Below are 23,488 nucleotides of genomic sequence, written 5' to 3'. Positions count from 1 at the left end.
CCACTTTGTGTGGGATAGAATGGGGAACTCGCTCCCACCTGGTGTGTGTTAGAATGGGGGTCTCGCTCCCACTTTGTGTGGGTTAGAATGGGGGACTCGCTCCCACCTGGTGTGGGTTAGAATGGGGGACATGCTCCCACTTTGTGTGGGATAGAATGGGGGACTCGCTCCCACCTGGTGTGGGTTAGATTGGGGGACTCACAAAGTGGGAGCAATTCCCAAAATCTAACCCCCACCAGGTGGGATCGAGTCCCCTATTCTAACCCACACAAAGTGGGAGCGAGTGCCCCATTCTAACCCACACCAGGTGGGAGCAAGTATCCCATTCTAACCCAGACAGGCAGACACACACACACACAGTGGGTGGCACAGTGGCTCAATTCCTGCCTTGGGCGGCTGTTCGCGTGGAGTTTGCACATCCTCCCCGTGTTTGCGTTACTTTCTCTGGGTGCTCCAGTTTCCTCCCAGAAACCAAAGATGCGTTGGTTTGTTGAGTTGGCCATGTTAAAATTGCCCATAGTTCAGGAATGTGATGGTTCGGTGTATTAGCCTGGTGTAAATGTAGAGCAATAGGGGAATGGGCCTGGGTGGCTTACCCTTTGCATGGTCAGTGTGGAGCTGTTGGGCCAAAGGGCCTGTTTCCACACTGTAGGGATTCTATACCATTCTATGTCTCACACACACACTCACACAGAAAAACTATTGAGGAGAGAGACTGACACAGTGAGGCAGTGAGAGATGTGCACATGCACATACACACATGCACATACACAGACAATGTGAGGAGACAGACTGACACAGTGAGGCAGTGGGAAATGTACACACACACACACAGACACACATACACTAGTGAGGAGACAGACTGACACAGTGAGGCTGTGGGAAATGTACACGCACACAAACTATTTGGGAGACAGACTGACACAGTGAGCCAGTGGGAGGTGTATACCCACACAGACAAACTGGTGAGGAGAGAAACAGACACAGTGGGGTCGTGGGAGATGTGCACACACGCACATACAGTGTACGGCACAGTGGCTAGCTCTGCTGCCTCACAGCGCCAGGGACCCGGGTTCAATTTTCGTCTCGGGCAACTGTCTGTGTGGAGTTTGTACGTCCTTCCTGTGTCTGCGTGGGTTCTCCTAGGTGCTCTGGTTTCCTCCCAGAATCCAAAGATCTGCAGGTTAGGTGAATTGGCCGTGTTAAAATTGCCCATAGTTCACGAATGTGTAGGTTATGTGTATTAGTCTGGGGTAAATGTAGGGCAGTTGGGGAATGTGTCTGGGTGGATTACTATTTACAGGGTCGGTGTGGAGTTGTTGGGCCGAAGGGCTTGTTCTACACTATACTATTCTATTCCTCACATACACACTCACACAGAAAAGCTATTGAGGAGAGAGACTGACACAGTGAGGCCATGGGAGGCATAGACTCACACACACAGGCAAACTATTGAGGAGAGAGAGTGAGAGTGAGGCAGTGGGAGACGTCCACACGCATACACAGACAAACTATTTGGAAGAGAGATTGACACAGTGAGGCAGTGGGAAATGTATACATACACACACACATAGACAAACTATTTGGGAGAGAGACTGACAATGAGGCAGTGGGAGATAGACACACTCACACACACAGACAAACTAGTGAGGAGAGAGACCGACACAGTGAGCCAGTGGGAGTTGTACACTCACACACACAGGCAAACTAGTGAGGAGAGAGACTGATGCAGTAAGGCAGTGGGAAATGCACACTCACAAACTAGTGAGGAGAGAGACCGACACAGTGAGCCAGTGGGAGTTGTACACTCACACACACAGACAAACTAGTGAGGAGAGAGACTGACACAGTGAAGCAGAGGGAGAAGTGCACTCACAGACACAGACAAACTAGTGACCAGAGAGACTGCCACAGTGAGGCAGTGGGAGATGTACACTCACACAGACAAACACACACAAACTAGTGCGGAGAAAGATTGACACAGTGAGGCAGTGGGAAATGTATACACACAGACACACACAGACTGACACAGTGGAATTCTGGGAAATGTACACATGTATCGATGAATTGTTCAAGAGATAGACAGGGACAGATGCAAGGAGGGAAGGAGAAACACCCACACAAACAGAAGGAAAGATTCCCGTTCTCATACAGAAAATAAACAAGGAGAGAGACAGATGATGAGAGTCAGATGCAGTGGGAAACTCTTGGACTTGTGTAGTTGTGTAATTATTCCCTCGTGCATTTTGTTGCCCACAGCAGTAGAAATCATGCCAGTATTGAGAAAAATTGCCCAGTTAGTCCCACATTAAAGGCTGTTGACTCACCTTGACTAGATTTGAGATGACTGCTCAAGAATTTGTTTGTGGGTCTTATGTGAGCTCCCATTGCAATATTGAAATGCTTGGTATTGATTTTGAGGTATTCTGTCTGGGTTAATGGGATAACTTATGTTCCCAGATTTCAGGGATTTGCAAACCAAACAAGAATGGACTAAGTGACCCCAACACATGGGCTAAAGCCTTGTTGCCAAATGAATGCATAAGTCAACACATTTGGCTGATGCTCTGTTCCCCTCCAGTTTCTCTGAGTCATACCAATCACTCACTCTTGTCTGCACATCATCCTAAACATGCAAGACTAAAAATGTAAGCTGGCCAGAGAACTAAGCTTCATTTCAAAACTTGAGTCCAAAACCCAAGACATGGCTCTCAGTGCAAGACTGAGGTGCTGTTCAACCGTGATAGCTGCATTTTCACATAAGCCGATTAAACCATCCGTCTGAATTAAAGACCCCGCTGTGTGATTCAGATGAGAGTTGGAGATTCTCCAGAGTGTCCTGGGTCAATACCTGTCCCTCAAACTAACATCACTGAAACAGATGTCCTAGTCATGGAATTATTTGGGAGCTTGCTCAGTACAAAACGCCTGCAGTGTTTCCCTACAGAATAATACTCATTGTTCTTCATTGTAATTCATTTGCTTTGGGATGTTTCCGAAAGATCCAGAAGGCCACTATATAAAGAAATCTTTTCTTTTTCATTTTGAGCCACAGAGTAATTGTCAAGTGACAAGTTAATTCAGTCCAGCAGCACCAGAACTATCCCATCTGTAACACTCATTCCATTAATTGAGTTTGCTATGACGAATCCCAGTTATAACCAGGTTTCAAAGACATAGCTTAAGGCTGAAATCTCTGTTGCCTCAAGACTGAAACAACTTTATTCAATTTCACACTGCATTTATGTTTACAAAACTAGTGAATGTTTTATTCTTGCCAGACTGAAAAAGATAGACCAGTACAGTTACAGTCCATGTGTGGTCAATAAAACTAACCACTATCACTTATGAGGGATCTTGACAATATCTTGAGAGATAAAAACAACCTCTAGAACCCTCAACTGCCAGAAAGTTATGGCCTCAGGCTCCACTCTGTAGCTTTAAGCACAAACTCTGGGACAACACTGAAGGAGTGCTGAAGTGTCAGAGAGGCAGGCTGCCCAATGATCTGATTAAAAGGCAGTGCATACTTGAGGGGCTGCGTGGGAGGGGAGGCACTGAAGATGTGTTATGCTATCAGAAGGTTGGCACTGAGGGAGTGCCGTGCTGTCAGAGGGTCAGTGCTGAGGGACTGCTGCATTATCGGAGGGTCAATGCTGAGGGAGTGCCGCACTGTTGGAGGGTCAATGCTGAGGGAGTGCCGCACTGTTGGAGGGTCAGTGCTGAGGGAGCGCCGCACTGTTGGAGGGTCAGTGCTGAGGGAGCGCCGCACTGTTGGAGGGTCAGTGATGAGGGAGTGTTGCATTGTCGGGGGGTCAGTGCTGAGGGAGTGCCACACTGTTGGAGGGTCAGCGCTGAGGGAGCGCCGCACTGTCAGAGGGACAGTGCTGAGGGAGCGCCGCACTGTCAGAGGGACAGTGCTGAGGGAGCGCCGCACTGTCGGAGGGTCAGTGCTGAGGGAGTTCCGCACTGTCGGAGGGTCAGCGCTGAGGGAGCGCCGCACAGTCGGAGGGTCAATGCTGAGGAAGCTGGCACTGTTGGAGAATCAATGCTGAGGAAGCGCTGGACTGTTGGAGGGTTAACTCAGAAGGAGCAGGCACTGTCAGAGGATCAGTGTTGAGAGAGCAGGCACTGTCGGAGGATCAGGGCTGAAGGAGCAGGCACTGTTGGAGGATCAGTGCTGAGGAAGCGGGCACTATTGAAGGGTCAATGTTGAGGGAGCGGGCACTGTTGGAGTGTCAGTGCTGACGGAGTGGGCACTGTCAGAGGGTCAGTGCTGAGGGAGCACCGCACTGTCAGAGGGTCAACGCTGAGGAAGCGGGCACTGTTGGAGGGTCAGTGCTGAGGGAGTGCTGTACAATCGGAGTGTCAGTGCTGAGGGAGTGCCGCACTGTCGGAGGTTCAGTGCTGAGGGAGTGCTGTACCATCGGAGTATCAGTGCTGAGGGAGTGCCGCACTGTCGGAGGTTCAGTGCTGAGGGAGTGGGCCCTGTCGGAGAGTCAGTGCTGAGGGAGTGCCGCACTGTCAGAGGGTCAGTGCTGAGGGAGCAGGCACTGTCGGAGGGTCAGTGCTGAGGGAGCAGGCACTGTCGGAGGGTCAGTGCTGAGGGAGCAGGCACTGTCGGAGGGTCAGTGCTGAGGGAGTGCCGCACTGTCAGAGGGTCAGTGCTGAGGGAGCAGGCACTGTCAGAGGGTCAGCGCTGAGGGAGCAGGCACTGTCGGAGGGTCAGTGCTGAGGGAGCAGGCAATGTCAGAGGGTCAGTGCTGAGGGAGCAGGCACTGTCGGAGGGTCAACGCTGAGGGAGTGCTGTACCATCAGTAGTGAGAATGTGCTGTGCTGTTGGAGGGTTGGCATTGAGGCTGCATCATGCTGTCGGAGGGTCAGTGCTGAGGGAGCTGCACACTGCCAAACAATGTGTGCTGAGGGTGTGCTGTGTTGTTGGAGGGTCAGTGCTAAGAGAATATTGCTCTCTTGGAGAAGCAGTAAAGAGGGAATGCTGCACTGTCAGAAGTGCTTTCGTTTGGATAAGACATTAAACCAAGCCCTCTCCACCCTCTCAAATAGCCAAGAAAGGTACTATTTTGAAGAGTGGGGCAGTTCTGCCTCTCAGATTGCAAAACCAAACTAATGAGCTATCGCACATTTTTCTCTTTGTTAAATACTATTTAAAATATTCTTTATCACTCAGGCTGAGTGTGGGTTTGAATGTTATGAGATTGACATGATGACGAGATCCGGCTGAATGAGCTGGAGCCGTGTTCAGATTTGCTAATGGTTTTTATAGAATCCATAGTGTGGAAACAGGCCAATTGGTCCAACAGCATCACACCCAGATCCCCACCCCTACCTATCCCTGTAATCCTGCATTTTCCATGGCTAATGCACCTAATCTACACACCCCTGAACACTATGGGTGGGTAGGTTAGCATGTTCAATACACCTAACTTGCACAAATCTGTGGATGGAAACTGGAGCATCCAGCAGAATCCCACCGCAGACACGGGGAGAACATGCAAACACCACACAGACACTTGCCCGAGGCTGGAATTGAACCTGGGTCTCTAGAGCTGTGAGGCAGCAGTGCTAACCACTGAGCCACCATGCCGCCCCAATGGAAGCTCTGAGATCTGAGGAGAAGTGTATATTGAGGTGTGTGAGGTTGATGGATCGAGAGAAGCATATTATCCAAATGCTGAGAAATTGTCAAGCTCCAAGATGCAGAGAGATCTGGATTCCATAATGCCTAAATTGTAAAAGGTTAATGTATATGGATACCATAAGTAATAAGAAAAGTTAACAGAATGTTATTGTATATTGCAAGGGGAGTTGAATATAAAAAGGGGGAGGTTATACTTTAGTTCTGCAGGGTATTGGTAAAACAGTGTACTGAATACTTACTTAAGAACAATGGTACATGTGTTGAAAGCAATTCAGAGAATGTTTACCAGACTAATACCTGGAATGGATGGAAAAGTTGGAGTTTAGGCTTATATCTGCTGGAGTTTAAAAGACTCAGAGGAAACTTGATTGAAATAAATAAGATCCTGAGGGGATTAGACAGAGAAGATGTGGAAGGGATATGGGAGAATGCAGAATAAGTTGGGGGTCACTGTTCAGTTCTGAAGAAGAGTCATACCAGACTCAAAACATTAACTTAGTTTCCTTCTCTCCACAAATGCTACCAGGCTTTTCCAGCATTTCCACTATTTCTTACTTGTATATTTAATTTCCCTTACAATAAGTGACAACATTCCCTATGCTTTCCTAATCACTTGCTGTACCTGCATACCAACGTTTTGTAATTCATGTACCAGGACACTCAGATCCCTTGGTACCACTGAGTTTGCAATCTTCCTCCATTTAAATAACGTGACTTTTCTATTCTTCCTGGCAAAGTGGACAAGATCACATTTTTCCACATTAGACTTCATCTGCCAGATTGTTTCTTACTCACATAACCTGTCTATATCCCTTTGCAGACTCCTTATGTCCTTATTAGAACTTTCTCCTTTGTACCATCAGTAAAATTAACAAGTTTTCATACGATCCCTTCATCCAAGTCATTGATATTCATTCAGCACTGGTTTCTGTAGCACTCATCCAGCTACACCTTGCGAAGCTGATATTAACTCATTGGTCCCTACTCTGTTTTTTCCTGATAGCTAATCGATCTTCTATCCACACCGGGATGTTATTCCTTCCCTACCCTGTGAGCTCTTAGTTTGCGTAGTAACCTTTAATGAACTGAAAGTCAGGGCCTCCCTCAGTGCTTCACTGACACTGTCAGTCTGGGTCGTAGATTTAAGTCATTGCTGGACTTGAAGCCTTAATCTTCTGACTCAGAGACTTATAGTTATCTCAGCATTATCACATTGTTCGTGGGAGATTGATGTGTGCAAATTGGCTGCTGTGTTTCTTCCCTTACAACAGTGATAATTCTTCAAAGGTTAGTTCATTGGTAACTTCAAATACTTGGGGGACAGTCTGAAAAATGCTTCTTGTTTCTGTTTTGGCACATTGTTTGAAAGTAAACAGGAAACCGCTGAAATAGTCTTGTCAATCATGGTCACCTCAGGTTGTTCCAACTTTCTTTGTCTGTGTCACCAGATACCATGACAACCAGGATGTCACCAGTAACTTTCTGGGAGCGATGTGGCTCATCTCAATCACCTTTTTGTCCATCGGCTATGGTGACATGGTGCCCAACACTTACTGTGGGAAAGGTGTCTGCTTGTTGACTGGGATCATGGTAAGTGAACCTTCGCAGTAATTTACCTGGAGGCTGCAGCTTGGGGACTGTAATCCAGGAAGGGGCTGTGCATTCAAAGTGGGAGACAGAGAGATGGGAACAAGAGAAGCTTGATCAGCCCTTCAAGCCGGCTGCACCAATCAATGAGACAATGGCCCTGCTTCTGCAATCTATCGCCAAACAAAAATCCACTCCTCTTTGTTCTGATGTCTTTCGTCAGCTTTTTGAGGTTACAGTTCCAGAGTTCCACTGCCCTGTGTGTGAAGAGGTGCTTCCTGACATCACCCTTAAATGGCCTCACTCAGATTTTATGTTTTTGCCTCCTAATAATGAATTCTCCTTATCAGAGAATGTCTTATTGAATCCTTTAATCATCTTAAACACCTCAATTAGATCATGATTTCATCCTCTGTAATCACAAGGGAATACAAGGCTAGTCTATACAACTTTTACTCTTGAATTAGCCTTCTTAGTGTTGATGGAATCATTTATGACTAAGAGAGCAAACTGGACCTTGCTATTCACCTCAAAGTCACTATCGCTTAATTATCTATTTATTATTGCGATGCTGTTTGTGAGATCTGGCTGCGTATTCCCTGCATTACAATAGGGTCTGCTCTTAACGGAAGGGTTTTATAATACATGGGGACCAGGGTTCAAATCCTGGCCCAGCAGATGGTGGAATTTGAATTGAATAAAGAATATCTGGAATTAAGAATCTACTAATGACCATGAAACCCACATGTTTCGCTAATGTCCTTCAGGGAAGGAAATCTGCCATCCTCTCATCATCTGGCCTACATGTGACTACAGACCCACAGCAATGTGGTTAACTCTCAACTCCCTCTAAAATGCCTAGCAAGATACTCAGTTGTATCAATTGCTACAAAGTCTCAACAAAGAAATGAAACTGGACGGATTGCCTGGCATTGATGTAGACACCAGAAAAGACAACGCCAGAAACAGCCCTGTCAACGCTGCAAAGTCCTCCTTACTAACATCTGGGGGCTAGTGCCAAAATTGGGAGAGCTGTCTCATAGATTACTCAGGCAACAGCCTGACATCGTCATAATTACAGAATCACTACCTTAGGGCAATGCCATCATTCCTGGATATGTCCTGTTCCACCAGCAGGACAGACCCCGCAGAGGTGGTGGTGCACATAGTATACAGTGGGAGGGAGGTGCCCTTGGAGTCCTCAATATTGACTTCAGACCCCAGGAAATCTCATGGCTTCAGGTTAAACATGGGCAAGGAAACCTCCTGCTGATAACCACATACTATCCTCCCTCAGCTGATGAATCAGTACTGTTCCATTTGAACAACACTTAGAGGAAGCACTGAGGGTGGCAAGGGCACAACATGTACTCTGGGTGGGGGATTCCAACACCAAGAGTGGCTCTGCAGCAGCATTGCTGATCGAGTTGGTTGGGTCATAAAGGACATAGCTGCTCGACTGGGTCTGCATTATGATGAGGGAAGCAACAAGAGGAAAAAATATACTTGACATCATCCTTAACAATCTGCCAACTCCAAATGTATTGTAAGAATGACCACTGCACAGTCCTTGTGGAGACAAAGTCCCACCTTCACATTGAGAATATTTCCATTGTATTGTGTGGCACTATCACCATGCTATCACCAAACGTGAGAGACTTCGAACGGATCCAGCAACTCAAGACTGAGCATCCATGAGGCACTGTGGGCCATCAACAGCAGCAGAATTGTACTCCAGCACAATCTGTACCCTCATGGCCCGGCATATCTCCCACTCAACCAATACCTCAAGCCAGGGGATCAACCCTGGTTCTATGGAGAGTGCAGGAGGGCACACCAGGAGCAGCACCACACATATCTAAACATGAGGTGGCAACCTGGTGAATCCATCAAACAGGACTAATTGCATACCAAAAAGCATAAGCAGCAAGTGATAGACAGAGCAAAACAACCCTGCAGCCAATGGATCAGATCTTAGCTCTGCAGTCGTGCCACATCCAGTCAGGAATGATGGTGGAAAATTAAACAGCTCACTGGAGGAAAAGGCTCCACAAATATCCCCATCCTGAGTGATGTGGAAGCCTGCACATCAGGGCAGAAGATAAGGCTGAAGGATTTGCAACAGCCTTCAGCCAGAAATGTTGATTGGATGATCCATTTTTGCCTCCTTCAGTGGTCCCCTGCATTACAGATACCAGTCTTCAGCCAATTCGATTCACTCCATGTGATATCAAAAAATGGTTGGAGACACCGGTTACTGCAAAAGCGATGGGCCTTGACAACATTCTAGCGATAGTACTGAAGACTTAAGCTCCAGAGCGTGCTGCTCTCTGAGCCAAGTTCTTCCAATAAAGTTACAATACTGACATCTACCTGACAATGTGGAAAATTGCCCAGGTACATCCTGTGCATAAAAAGCGGGGTAAATCCAAGCCAGGTAATTACTGCCCATCAATCTCTGAATTCCAGAGGTGAGGTGAGAGTGGCAACCCTTGACATCAAAGCCAGATTCGACCAAGTGTGGCATCAAGGTGCCCTAGCCAAGCTGGAAGCAGTGGGTTCTGGGGAAAATTCTCTGCTGGTTGGAGTCGTACCTGGCACATAGGAAGACGGTTGTGGTTGTTGGATGTCAGTCACCTGAACTCCAGGACACCTCTGTAGGAGTTCCTCAGGGTAATGCCCTCAGCCCAAACATCTTCAGCTGCTTCATCAATGGCTTTCCTTCCATAGTAAAGTCAGAAGGAGGGGTGTTCGCTCATTATTGCACAATGTTCAAAACCATTTGTGACAGTCCATGTTCAAATGCAACAACATCTGGACAATATCCAGGCTTGGGCTGACAAGTGGCAGGTAACATTTGCACAACACAAATGCCAGGTAATGACCATCTCTAATAAGAGACAATCTAATCACTGCCAATTGACATTCAATGGCATTACCATCACTGAACCCCATTATTAACATCCTGGGGGGTTATCATTCACCAGAAACTCAATTGGACTTACCACATAAACACAGTGGCACGAAAAGCAGGATGGGGCTGGGAATCCTGTAGCAAGTAACTCACCTCCTGACTCTCCAAAGCCTGTCCATCATCGACAAGGCACAAGTCAGGAGTGTGATGGAATACTCTCTACTTGCCTGGATGAGTGCAGCTCCAACAACACTCAGGAATGCTCAATGCCATCCAGAATAAAGCAGCCCACTTGATTGGGACCACATCCACTTCCTCCACCACCTATACTCAGTAGCAGCAGTGTGTATCATCTACAAGATGCACTGTAGAAATTCACTAGAGATTCTTAGACAGCATCCCCAAACCCATGATCACTTCCATCCAGAAAGACAAGGGCAGCAGATACAAGGCAACACCACCCCTACAAGATCCCCTCCAAGCCACTCACCATCCTGACTTGGAAATATATCATCATTCCTTCACTGTCATTGGGTCAAGATCCTGGAACTCCCTCCCTAATCCCATACTGGGTAAACCTACAGCACTCCACCTGCAGTGGTTTAAGAAGGCAGCTCACCACCACTTTTTCAAGTGTAACTAGGGGTGGGAAAACAATGCTGAGCCAACCGGCAATGCCCACGTCCTGTAAAAGGACAAAAGAAAACTCTTGAGATCATGAAAGTCACTGCAGAGGTGTAGGTTTTTCTTGCCTTATTCTCTGCGCAACAAGGCAGGGATCATAAATGAGAACAGGAGTAACAAAGTAAGAAGACAAGGCGGAATTTTACTTGGTCGAGGAGCTGGACTAGTTCAAGGAGGATATTAAAAGGTGTGGCAGAGCAGTCTCATAGTGGAAGGCACTCCAGAGATTAGAGCAGGAACAGCTGAAAGTCTCTGCTACCTGATAGTCAAATGAAAGCACTGGAAACCCTGACAACGGACAAACCCTTGGTTTCTCGCTGATCAGTTTTAGAAAGGAACCCCGCCTTTCCGCTGGGGACTGTGAGGTGTGAGTAAATTTATCTTGGTAACATTAGCCAGTGACTCAGTGCATTCCACTGTCTACCCTGACTCCCAGGGCTATATTTGGAACAAAGCCTATCAGCTGGGAGAGATTACCAGCGAAGGGTATCCCCTCCTCCCATCAGGGGTTCATGTTCCAGTCCACCAAGGACACACGCAGCGTGCAAAACAAGATCAGTATTGACTGTGCAGACTGGGAAAACCACAGGGTTTATTCCTCAGTCTGTGCTAAGCTAGCTGATCTCATCTGGGAGGCCTCGACAATTGCTTCATAGTATGTTCCAGTACAGAAGGCATCCATGGTACCTGCATTGGTTCTTTATATGTTACCCAATTAGTTCCTCTTACACAGCTCAGCATTGCTTTTCCTTTCCAAGTTTTTATCCAATTTCCAGTTTCTGAAGATTCCTATTGATTCGGCTTCCACTGCCCTTTCAGGTAGTGCTCTTCAGATCACAACAATTGCTGTTTAAAAAGAAAAGCCCCTTTTCTTATGCAGTATAAATCACTGCTCCCTTTGGGATTTGGTTTCCTTACATCTGTCCTAAGCGGTAGATGGAAAGACCACATCTCTTTCTCCAGTTATGCTCAAAAAAAAAGCTTACCTTCAATTGATGTCCCAACAGCCAGTTTCTTCCTGTCTACACTATCAAACCCTCCATAACTCTGTGAGTACACTTTGACACCTTCTTATACTGAGAAAAGTAGTTCTGTTATGGAAAAACTTGCACCTCTAAGATCACTTCCTGCTCTCAGATGATCTCAAATTGGACAGGTATCATCCATTCCTCTATTGTCGCTGGGTCAAAATCCAAAATGTATGTGACAGCACAGTGGGAGCACCTGCACCATATTGGCAGTGGTTCAGGATGAAGGTTCACCACGACATTGAAAGGTCAATTTGGGATAGGCAAAGTAGGGCCGGCCTTGTTGTGCAATGCCCATATTCCAAGGTCAAATAAAGAAACGTTACTGCCGTATAACAGGAAAAGATCATTCAGGGCTTCTTCTGTTGATTACGACCTAGTTTTCATCATCTAGTGTGGTCTGGCAGGGATGTCTGAGACCAACTGGAACTAGCGAGAAGAGATAATGTTAATTTTGGGATAATTGGGTGAGAATTTGATTGGTAGAGTTTTGGGATCAGAGAGTTGAAATAAAACTCTGACTGCAAAAGAATGTGCCTGGATTCCATCTAACTAACATATAACCACTGGTGCTTAATGCCTGTGACTCCAGTCCAGAAACTGTCCTGCTATCAGGTGACATTAGGGATCAATTGTGATCAAATATCTCCCATTGACACTATCCAGATCACTTGGGTTGAGATAGTGGACAGGTACTGAAGAGAGCAGAAATGTGTTGGAGTGAAATCGATCTGGTAGGAGATAGTGCAGCAGGTCAGGCAGCATCCAAGGAACAGGAGAATCGACGTTTCGGGCATAAGCCCTTCTTCAGGAATGCTGAAGACCTGCTGCGCTTTTCCAGCAACACATTTTCAGCTCTGATCTCCAGCATCTGCAGTCCTCACTTTCCCCTGGTAGGAGATATCCCTACTCACCATGAATGGGGAAGGGGAGAGAGGGGCTCAATTGGTTTGGAAGAAGGTTTCATTCATGCCCCAAAATACCTTTTTGAATTCAGCAACAAACATCGAACTTCCTGTCAAAAACAGAGGTCAGAAAAGCATCTCCTTCCCCACCAACCACACCCTCAAAATTCCAGGCTGAAACTATCTGAACCAGCTGTCTGAAAAGCATGTCAGCAGTGAACAGCTGTTCCCTACGGTTGGGTAACCACAGAAATCAGACACATTTGTTCAATTAATGTGGAGAAAGATTCCACTGATCGGATTTCTCATGAAATGATACACCAGAGAAGGAGGTCATTTGACGCAACATGTTGGTGCTAGCCCTTTGAAAGACCCATTTCCCTGATCTCTGCCCACACCATATAAATCTTTACCTAATGAATCTGTCTATGCTGCTCTTTCAGCCTGCACTTTATAATCACAACAATTTTGAGAAAGTTAACAATGCAGATTGTTATTTGATACAGCTTCTTGACCCTTAGTGCTTGATTTACATTCAGGTAATTACTGCAACATCCGAACACCTAGTCCTTCTACACAGTCAGTTCAGTGCTGAGGGAGCAGGCACTATCAGAGGGTCAGTGCTGAGGGAGCGGGTACTGTCGGAAGGTCAGTGCTGAGGGATCGGGCACTGTCAGAGGGTCAGTGCTGAGGGAGCGGGCACTGTCGGAGGGTCAGTGCTGAGGGATCGGGCACTGTCAGAGGGTCAGTGCTGAGGGAGCGAGTACTGTCAGAGGGTCAGTGCTGAGGGAGCGCCACATTGTCGGAGGGTCAGAGGGAGCGCTGCATTGTCGGACAGTCAGTGCTGAGGGAGCAGGCGCTGTCAGATGGTCAGTGCTGAGGGACGCCGCATTGATGGAGGGTCAGAGGGAGAGCCGCGCTGTGGAGGGTCAGTGCTGAGGGAGCACCACACTGTCGAAAGGTCAGTGCTGAGGGAGCACTGCATTGTTGGAGGGTCAAAGGGAATGCCACACTGTCGGAGGGTCAATGCTGAGGGACCAGACACTGTTTGAGGGTAAATGCTGAGGGAGCGAGCACTGTCAGAGGGTCAGTGCTGAGGGAACGCCGCACTGTCGAAGGGTCAGTGCTGAGGGCGTGTTGTATTGTTGGAAGGTCAGTGCTGAGGGAGCAGGCGCTGTCAGACAGTCAGTGCTGAGGGAGCACGGCACTATTGGAGGATAGTGCTGAGAGAACGGGCGCTGTCGCAGAGTCAGTGCTGAGGGAGTGCCCCACTGTTGGAGGGTCAGTGCTGAGGGAGTGCCCCACTGTTGGAGGGTCAGTGCTGAGGGACTGCAGTGTCAGAGGCAGTGCTTGATGAATGTGGCAGGACTGTAGAGCTTAAATTGGTGCCTTGCTTGGAGAATCATTTAAATCTGCAAATCACTTGCTGCTTCTGCTATTTTTCACACAAGTATCCTGCGTTGTAGCATTGACTGGTTGACACCTCATTTTTCAGCATGCTTGATGTGGTACTGCTCCTGGCATACCCTGCTGCATTCTCCATTGAACTAGGGTTGATTCCCTAGCTTGATGGTAACTGTACGGTGGAACATGGTGGGCCATGAGGTTGTAGATTGTGTTGGAGTACATTTCTGCTGCTGCTGATGGCTAGATCTGTTCAAGGTCTGTCCCATTTAGTGTCATAATAATGCCACAAAAGACAAGGATTGGGTGGAGGAGCTAGTCAGGGTTGATTAGAAGGGGAGCCTAGCAGGGAAGACAGTGGAGCAGCAATGGCAGGAGTTTCTGGGGGTAATTCAGGAGGCACAGCAGAAATTCATCCCAAGGAAGAAGAAACATACTAATGGGAGGATGAGGCAACTATGGCTGACCAGGGAAATCCGGGACTGCATTAGAGCAGTAAAAAAAGCATACAACCTGCTGACGATGAGTGGGAAGCTAGAGGATTGGGAAGCCTTTAAAAACTGACAGAGGACAACTGAAAAAGCAACAACAGAGGAGAAGGTGAAGGACTGTAATCACCTGAATGTGTGAAGTACTGTCTACCATTAAGAGTCAAAGAGCTCTATAAAATAACAATCTGCATCAAGTTAAATCTCTCAAGCTAGTATATAAGATTGCAAGTTTTTTTTAGATAACTAAAAGGTAATAGAGGGGCAAGAGGGGACATTGGACTGTTGGAAAAGAGGCTGGGGAAGTAGTAATGGGGAAAAAAGAAAGGGGCAGAGGAACTGAATAGTACTTTGCATCAATATAGACACCAGTGGTATACTAGAACTTCAAAAGAGTCACGGCTGGAGATGAGTGTACTGACCATACTAAGGAGAAGATGGTGGGAAGCTGAAAGTGGATAAATCTCCTGGATGGGATGGTCATACATTAACATTATACATTAACAAACTGGATGAAGGAACTTAGGTCTTTGTTGTTAAGTTTGCAGATGGCACAAAGATAGGTGGAGGGACAAGTAGTGTTGAGAAAGCTTGGAGGCTGCAGAAAGACTTTTCAGGCTAGGAGAGAGGTGGCAGATGGAATACAATGTGGAAAAAAGTGATATTATGTACTCTGGTGGGAAGAATAGAGGTGTAAACTATTTTCTAAACAGGGAATGGCTACAGAAATCTTAAGCACAAAGGGAATTAGGAATCCTAGTTCAGGATTTTCTTAAGGTTAACCTGCAGGTTTAGTTGGTGGTTAGTAAGGCAAATACAATGTTAGTATTCATTTTGAGAGGGCTAGGAGACAAGGGCAGCTGAGGCTGTATAAGGCTCTGGTCAGACTGCATTTGGAATATTGTGAGCAGTTTTGGGCTCCATATCCAAGGAAGGATGTGCTGACCTTGGAGGAAGGCCAGAGGAGATTCACAAGAATGTTGCCAGGGATGATGGGCTCGTCATACTCCAGGTCTGTACTTGATGGAGCTTAGATGGATGAGGTGGAATCTCATTGAAACTCACAGGATATAGAGAGGCCTGGATAGAGTGGACGTGGAAAAGATGCTTCCACTAGTAGGAGAGACTAGGACTGGAGGGCACCACCTCTGAGTGAAGGGACAGCCTTTAGAACTGAGGTGAGGAGGAATTTCTTCAACCAGAGGATGATGACTGTGAAACTCATTGCTGTAGAAGACTGTAGGAGGAGGCCAAGTCTTTAAATGTCTTTAAGACAGGGATAGATGCATTCTTGATTGGTGGAGGGGGAAGGCAGGAGAATGGGATTGAGAAACATACCAGCCGTGATCGAATGGCAGAGCAGATTCAGTGGGCTGAATGGCCTGATTCTGCTCCTATATCTTATGGTATTCTCAATGTGAAGATAGGACTTTGTCTCACAAGGGCTGTACAATAATCTCTCCCAGCTTTCCTGTCATAGACAGATGCATCCACGGCAGGCTGTAGATGTCCAATTTCCTTTGGTAAGGATGAGATCAAGTCTTTTATTCCCGATCCTGGTTCCCTTACCACCTGCTTTAAACTCAGTCTCGCAGCTTTGTCTCCAAGCACTCAACCGGCTTTATGAGTTGTGGTGCTGCCAAGCTGCTCTCAGTGATGGACATTGAAGCTCTCCTACCTAGATACATTCTGCCAACTTCAGTGTTTCCTCCAAGTGGTGTTCGACATGGGAGAATACTAATTCACCAGCTGGGAAGCTGGGGAGAGGCTGGTACATGAGAATCAGTGAGAGTTTCCTTCCCATGATTAACCTGATGACATGAGGCTTCCTGAGGTCCAAAGTCAATATTGAGCACCCCATAGCAACTCCCTAAGTGCATACCACCATGCTGTCACTTGTGCTCGGTCTGACCTGCCAGTGGGACAGGACATAATTGGGGATGGTGATCATGCTGTTTGAGACATTGTCTGTAATATATGATACTACACCCAAATCAGTATTTGTCTAAGGCCACAGACAATGGTTATGAAAGCTCAAGGGGCTGCCCTGGAACATTGTATTGTGTTAAAGGTACTATATTAATGCAAGCAAATGTTGGCAGTGAAGAACTTCGAGATGTTCTGAGCATGGGAAAGAAATTTTTTAAATCTTTAACTTGAAAGACATCCTCAGTCAGAAAGCCAAGCAAGGCAGATGGGAAGTATTGAACTGCCTAGTTTCTGCAAGCAGTTTGCCCTCCATTTGCTGTGATTGAGGGCCGTGCAGAACTTTAAGAAGTCTCTATTGATGCATCTGCCACTCAACTAAATTAAATTCAAGGAAGGACTGCACAAGGGCTCCTCTGGGAGTTTAACACGATACATTGCCATTACAAATCTCTGGTAAGTCGTTGGGAAGTCAGGTTCAATTTGTTTTCTGGAGGGTCCTCCAAGGCTGTGTGAGGTTGGATTAATACATTTGCGTGAAGAGATTTATTTCTCCAGAGGGTACGACTCATCTTAAAGTAAATAGGCTCAATCTGGTCTGTGCAGTCATAAAAACACTTGTTTTTAAAAACTGCCCGATGTGTCCTCCCTGAGTTCTAAATTTTAGTCACTTAAGAGTGGTTCGTTTGGGGTGGGGAATTTCCATCCGTACCAGTTGCTCCCAGTTATTCAGGTTTTGACAACACTATTCTCCTCGTGATTATTCCAGTAGGAGTCACTGGACAGTGAGCAGGACCAGGAACCCTGGCTGATTTCCCCTCGCTCTCTTCAATATAACGGTCAGTAGATAGTGACCAGGAGCAGGAACCCTGGCTGATTTCGCTCCCCACCTCTTCTCGAATATAGGGGTCAGTGGTCAGTGACCAGGAGCAAGAGCCCTGGCTCTCTCTCTAATATAAGGGTCAGTGGGCAGTGACCAGGAGCAGGAACCCTGGTGGATTTCCCCCCCTCTCTCACTAATATAGGGGTCAGTGGACAGTGACCAGGAGCAAGAACCCTGGCTGATTTCCCCCCTCTCTCTCTCGAATATAGGGGTCAGTGGACAGTGACCAGGAGCAAGAGCCCTGGCTGATATCCCCCCTCTCTCTAATATAGGGGTCAGTGGACAGTGACCAGGAGCAAGAGCCCTGGCTGATATTCCCCCCTCTCTCTCTAATATAGGGGTCAGTGGACAGTGACCAGGAGCAGGTACCCTGGCTGATTTCCCCCCTCTCTCTCTAATATAGGGGTCAGTGGACAGTGACCAGGAGCAGGTACCCTGGCTGATTTCCCCACTGTCTCTCTAATATAGGGGTCAGTGAGCAGTGACCAGGAGCAGGAACCCTGGCTGATTCCCCCCTCTCTCTCTCTCTAATATAGGGGTCAGTGGGCAGTGACCAGGAGCAGGAACCCTGGCTGATTTCCCCCCCCCCCCTCTCTAATATAGGGGTCAGTGGGCAGTGACCAGGAGCAGGAACCCTGGCTGATTCCCCCCTCTCTCTCTCTCTAATATAGGGGTCAGTGAGCAGTGACCAGGAGCAGGAACACTGGCTGATTTCTCCACTGTCTCTCTAATATAGGGGTCAGTGGGCAGTGACCAGGAGCAGGAACCCTGGCTGATTTACTCCCCACTCTTTCTCTCTAATATAGGGGTCAGTGGGCAGTGACCAGGAGCAGGAACCCTGGCTGATTCCCCCCTCTCTCTCTAATATAGGGGTCAGTGGACAGTGACCAGGAACAGAAACCCTGACTGATTCCCCCCCTCCCCCTCTCTCTAATATAGGGGTCAGTGGACAGTGACCAGGAGCAGGAACCCTGGCTGATTCCCCCCCTCTCTCTAATATAGGGGTCAGTGGACAGTGACCAGGAACAGAAACCCTGACTGATTCCCCCCCCCTCTCTAATATAGGGGTCAGTGGGCAGTGACCAGGAGCAGGAACCCTGGCTGACTTCCCCCCCTCTCTCTCTCTCTAATATAGGGGTCAGTGGGCAGTGACCAGGAGCAGGAACCCTGGCTGATTTCCCCCCCACTCTTTTTCTCTAATATAGGGGTCAGTGGACAGTGACCAGGAGCAGGAACCCTGACTGATTTCACCCCCCCCCCCTCTCTAATATAGGGGTCAGTGGACAGTGACCAGGAACAGAAACCCTGACTGATTCCCCCCCCCTCTCTAATATAGGGGTCAGTGGACAGTGACCAGGAACAGAAACCCTGACTGATTCCCCCCCCGTCTCTAATATAGGGGTCAGTGGGCAGTGACCAGGAGCAGGTACCCTGGCTGATTTCCCCCGCTGTCTCTCTAATATAGGGGTCAGTGGACAGTGACCAGAAGCAGGAACCCTGGCTGATTCCCCCCCCCCCCCCCCCCTCTCTAATATAGGGGTCAGTGGGCAGTGACCAGGAGCAGGAACCCTGGCTGATTTTCCCCCCCCCCCTCTCTCTCTCTAATATAGGGGTCAGTGGGCAGTGACCAGGAGCAGGAACCCTGGCTGATTTCCCCCCCACTCTCTCTCGCTAATATAGGGGTCAGTGGATAGTGACCAGGAGCAGGAACCCTGGCTGATTTCCCTCCCCCTCTTTCTCTCTAATATAGGGGTCAGTGGATAGTGACCAGGAGCAGGAACCCTGGCTGATTTCCCTCTCCCTCTCTCTCTAATATAGGGGTCAGTGGGCAGTGACCAGGACAGGAAACCTGGCTGAATTATTCCCCTCTCTCTCTAATATAGGGGTCAGTGGGCAGTGACCAGGAGCAGGAACCCTGGCTGATTTCCCCTCTCTCTCTCTCTCTCTAATATAGGGGTCAGTGGGCAGTGACCAGGAGCAGGAACCCTGGCTGATTTACTCCCTCTCTAATGCAGCATTGATACAAACACTGAGCAGGAGCAGGAACCCTGGCTGGTTTTTCCACTCAGGACACAATGTAACTTCGCTCCATTTGACAATAACATCTTGCATTCATATGGAGCCTTTAAAGTTTTAAAATATGCAGCAAGGTCAGAGAAAATAGGAAATTGTGCCAGATGAGGAGATTTTAGGACAAACGAACCAAAGAGTAGGTTCTAGGCACTCCTTAAAGGAGAAGTGAGAGAGATGGAGAGGTTCAGAAAGGAATTCCAGTGCTTAAGATTGAGTGGTGCAAATATGGAAACTGGGAGGAGACTCTTCTAGCGGCCAGATTTAGAAGAGTACAGATCTTTTTGAGGATTGTAGAGATGCAGGTATTGAAGGAGATTGTGAGGGAGCGGCGACGGCAAGGCCACTAAGCCATTCCAACACGAGATGATGTTGGTAAAATGGAGGCATTGCTGAAATGTGAGACTGTCCAGGTCAGCATGTACAACTGGATGGGAGTCAGTGTTCCTGCTAGAAGCTCCAATCACATGCCAAAGCATAGCTTAAGCTTCCAGTAGCCACTGCCACACACAAGAACCTCTGAACTCTTTACTGTGACAAAAAAACCCATAGGAAGGAGTTGTGCTGATGGACGGGTCGATGAGTCCTGAGGCAAATTAGGACATGAGATAGCAGGGATGATCTCAAGCTGGGACTACCCTTCCTCATACCCTCTCCCACCACCAGTGCACCACACATGTAGCTCAGTCCCTCTCCCACTTTGAGCACTTCATGTGCCAGGAAAGCTGTGAGATTTTAAAAGATATTACTGGACACTTGCAGGCTAGACAGATGTTTAAACGCCTTCATTTCGAAGTTACTGCGTCTTCATTGCTGCCAGCTCCCGGACCTCCCATTGACTCAAATCCAATTAGATGTTCTTGTTGTAATATGGAGATACAAAACAAGGTCTGATCAGTAAATTAATATTCCTGGCACAAATGTTCATTAATATAAGATAAGACAGTGATTCCTCTACCCACTACTTTATTTCTGTTGGTTTCTCCTCTGTAGCCTCCTTTACTCTTAGCCCCATGCATTCTGTGCAGTTCCTCGCTTCTTCAGTTCTGAAGAAGTCATATTGAACTTGAAATGTCAGCTCTCTTTCTCTCACCACAAGTGCTGCCAGGCCTGCTGAGTTTTTAGAGCATTTCTATTTTCATTTCAGATGTCCAGCATCCGCAATGTTTTGTTTTAATTAGAAGGATCTTCAGTCTGCATCTCACCCCGTGATGTTCCTAATCTGGGAGTGTCTGGTGGAGACAGTGTCGAGGAAGCTTTACTCTGTACCTAACCCCATGCTATCCCTATTCTAGCAGTGTTTGATGGGGACAGTGCAGAAGGAGCTTACTTTGTATGTAATCCTGTGCTATACTTGTCCTGGGACATTTGATGGGGTTGTATAGAAAGAGGCTTGCTCTGCTTGAAATGATTGGAGCTGCATTACTCAACAATATGGGAAGTGGAACTCAGGTAGATAGGATAGTGAAGAAGACATGAGGCCTTCAGATCAGGACACCCACTCAAATATAAGGAATCCAATTCGCAGAGCCATTAAGACAGCCAAGAACCAATACCGATCCAAACTAGAGACCCAGACAGACACCCGGCGACTATGGCAAAGACTGAATGACATCACAGCTTCTAAAAAGAGACAGTGCAAGATAGCAGAAGATGACACATCCCTCCCAGATCATGTCAACGTCTTCTGTGATCGCTTTGAGCAGAATTTCTGCGGAGAGGTAACACCTATTCTGACAATTCCTGACGAACCTATCCCAACAGTCACTGCATCGGAGGTCAGATCAGTTTTCCTTTGTGTGAATCCAAGGAAAGCAATGGGACCAGACGGAGTACCAGGCCATGCACTCAGAGCATGTGCAGACCAACTGGCAGAGATCTTCTCGGATATCTTCAACCTCTCCCTGCAGCAGGCCACTGTCCCTGCCTGTTTCAAGAGGGCCAACATCATCCCTGTGCCTAAGGTGGCTCATGCAGCATGTCTCAATGACTACCACCCAGTGGCCCTACCTTCGGTGGTCAGGAAGTGCTTTGAAAGGCTGGTCATGGCATTAAATCAACTCCAGCCTCCCCACTACTCTAGACCCACTCCAATTTGCCTATCGGACCAACAGATCCACGTCAGATGTCATATCACTTGCCCTTCACTCCTCCCTAGACCATCTTGACACCAAGAACAGCTACGTAAGAATCCTGATCATTGACTACAGTTCAGCCTCCAACACTATTATCCCCTCGAGACTGATTACTAAACTTAGTGATTAGATTAGATTTTTTAGATTAGATTACATTACAGTGTGGAAACAGGCCCTTTGGCCCAACAAGTCCACACCGACCCGCCGAAGCGCAACCCACCCATACCCCTACATTTACCCATTACCTAACACTACAGGCAATTTAACATGGTCAATTCACCTGACCTGCACAACTTTTGGATTGTGGGAGGAAACCGGAGCACCCGGAGGAAACCCACGCAGACACGGGGAGAATGTGCAAACTCCACACAGTCAGTCGCCTGAGGTGGGAATTGAACCCGGGTCTCAGGCGCTGTGAGGCAGCAGTGCTAACCACTGTGCCACCATGCCGCCCAGATCTTGGAGTGATCTTGGAGTAAGCCCCTCTCTCTGCAACTGGCTCTTCAGTTTCCTGACCCACAGGCCACAGTCAGTGAAGATCGGGGACAATATTTCATCCTCACTAACACTCAACACTGGAGCCCCCCAGGGGTGTGTACTCAGCCCCCTACTGTACTCACTGTATGTATACCCATGACTGCGTTACCAAATACCAGACTAATGCCATTTACAAGTTCACTGATGACACCACCATTGTCAGTCGAATTTCAGATGGTGATGAAACAGACTGCAGACGGGAGGTGGAAGACCTGGAAAAATGGTGCACTGAAAACAACCTAGCTCTCAATGCCGGCAAAACCAAAGAACTCATTGACTTTCGGCGGGATGTTACTCATGCCCCTCTACACATTAACAGCACAGAGGAGGAACGAGTGGAGAGTGTCAATCTCCTGGGAGTGGTCATCTACAACAAGCTTTCTTGGACTCTCCAGGTGGACGCACTGGTTACAAAGACCCAACAACGTCTCTTCTTCCTCAGGCAGCTGAGGAAATTTGGCATGATGACGAATACCCTCACCAACTTTTATAGGTGCGCCATCGAGAGCATTCTGTCTGGATGTATCACTACCTGGTATGGCAACTGTACCATTTAAGATCAGAGACGGTTACAGGGAGTGGTGAACTCAGTCCGGACAATCACAATGGCCAACCTCACATCTATAGAATCCATCTACCAGGCCCATTGTCAAGGAAGGCTGCCAGTAATCTCAAAGAACCATCCCACCCTGGCAATGTTTTTCTAACCTCTACCATCAGGGAGAAGGTACAGAAGCCTGAACACACGCACCACCCGGTTGGAGGGTTTGAGCTATAGGGAGAGGCTGAATAGGCTTGGATGCTGAGGGGTGACCTTATAGAGGTTTATAAAATCATGAGGGTTATGGTTAGGGTAAATAGACAAGGTCTTTTCCCTGGGGTGGGGTAATCCAGAACTAGAGGGTATAGGTTTAGGGTGAGATAGGAAAGATTTAAAAGGGACTTAAGGGGCAACATTTTCATGCAAAGGGTGGTGCGTGTATGGAATGACCTGCCAGAGAAAGTAGTAGAGTTTGGTATAGTTACAGCATTTAAAAGGCACCCGGATGGACATATGAATAGGGAGAGTTTAGAGGAATATGGGCCAAGTGCTGGCAAATGGGACCAAATTAATTTAGGGTATCTGGTTGGCATGGATGAGTTGGACTGAAGGGTCTGTTTCCATGCTGTAGATCTCTAATGTCATCTCTCGCTTTGATGACAAGTTAGAAAATTTTCTAGAGAGTCCTTCGCTATTGTTTAAATTTACTTTTGAAAATGATTATGTG

The 23,488-nt window shown here is 47.5% G+C and overlaps 1 protein-coding gene across 2 annotated transcripts in view; it reads left to right on the top strand.

Moving 5' to 3' along the window:
• The window catches only part of LOC122547983 (small conductance calcium-activated potassium channel protein 3-like), a 153,249-nt gene that overhangs the window by 83,049 nt on the left and 46,712 nt on the right, over positions 1 to 23,488 (top strand). For both annotated transcript variants that reach the window (XM_087985050.1, XM_087985049.1), the window contains exon 3: positions 7,108 to 7,249. In XM_087985050.1, coding sequence (XP_087841176.1) covers positions 7,108 to 7,249 — 142 coding nt within the window. The remainder of the gene's footprint in view (positions 1 to 7,107; positions 7,250 to 23,488) is intronic.

Source organism: Chiloscyllium plagiosum, unplaced genomic scaffold (assembly GCF_037043375.1).
Source record: "Chiloscyllium plagiosum isolate Xiang-an unplaced genomic scaffold, Cpla_swu_hap1 HiC_scaffold_50, whole genome shotgun sequence".
In the NCBI taxonomy this organism is placed as follows: domain Eukaryota; kingdom Metazoa; phylum Chordata; class Chondrichthyes; order Orectolobiformes; family Hemiscylliidae; genus Chiloscyllium; species Chiloscyllium plagiosum.
Note: the sequence above shows the minus strand (reverse complement) of the source record. Positions and strands in the feature narration are given on the sequence as shown.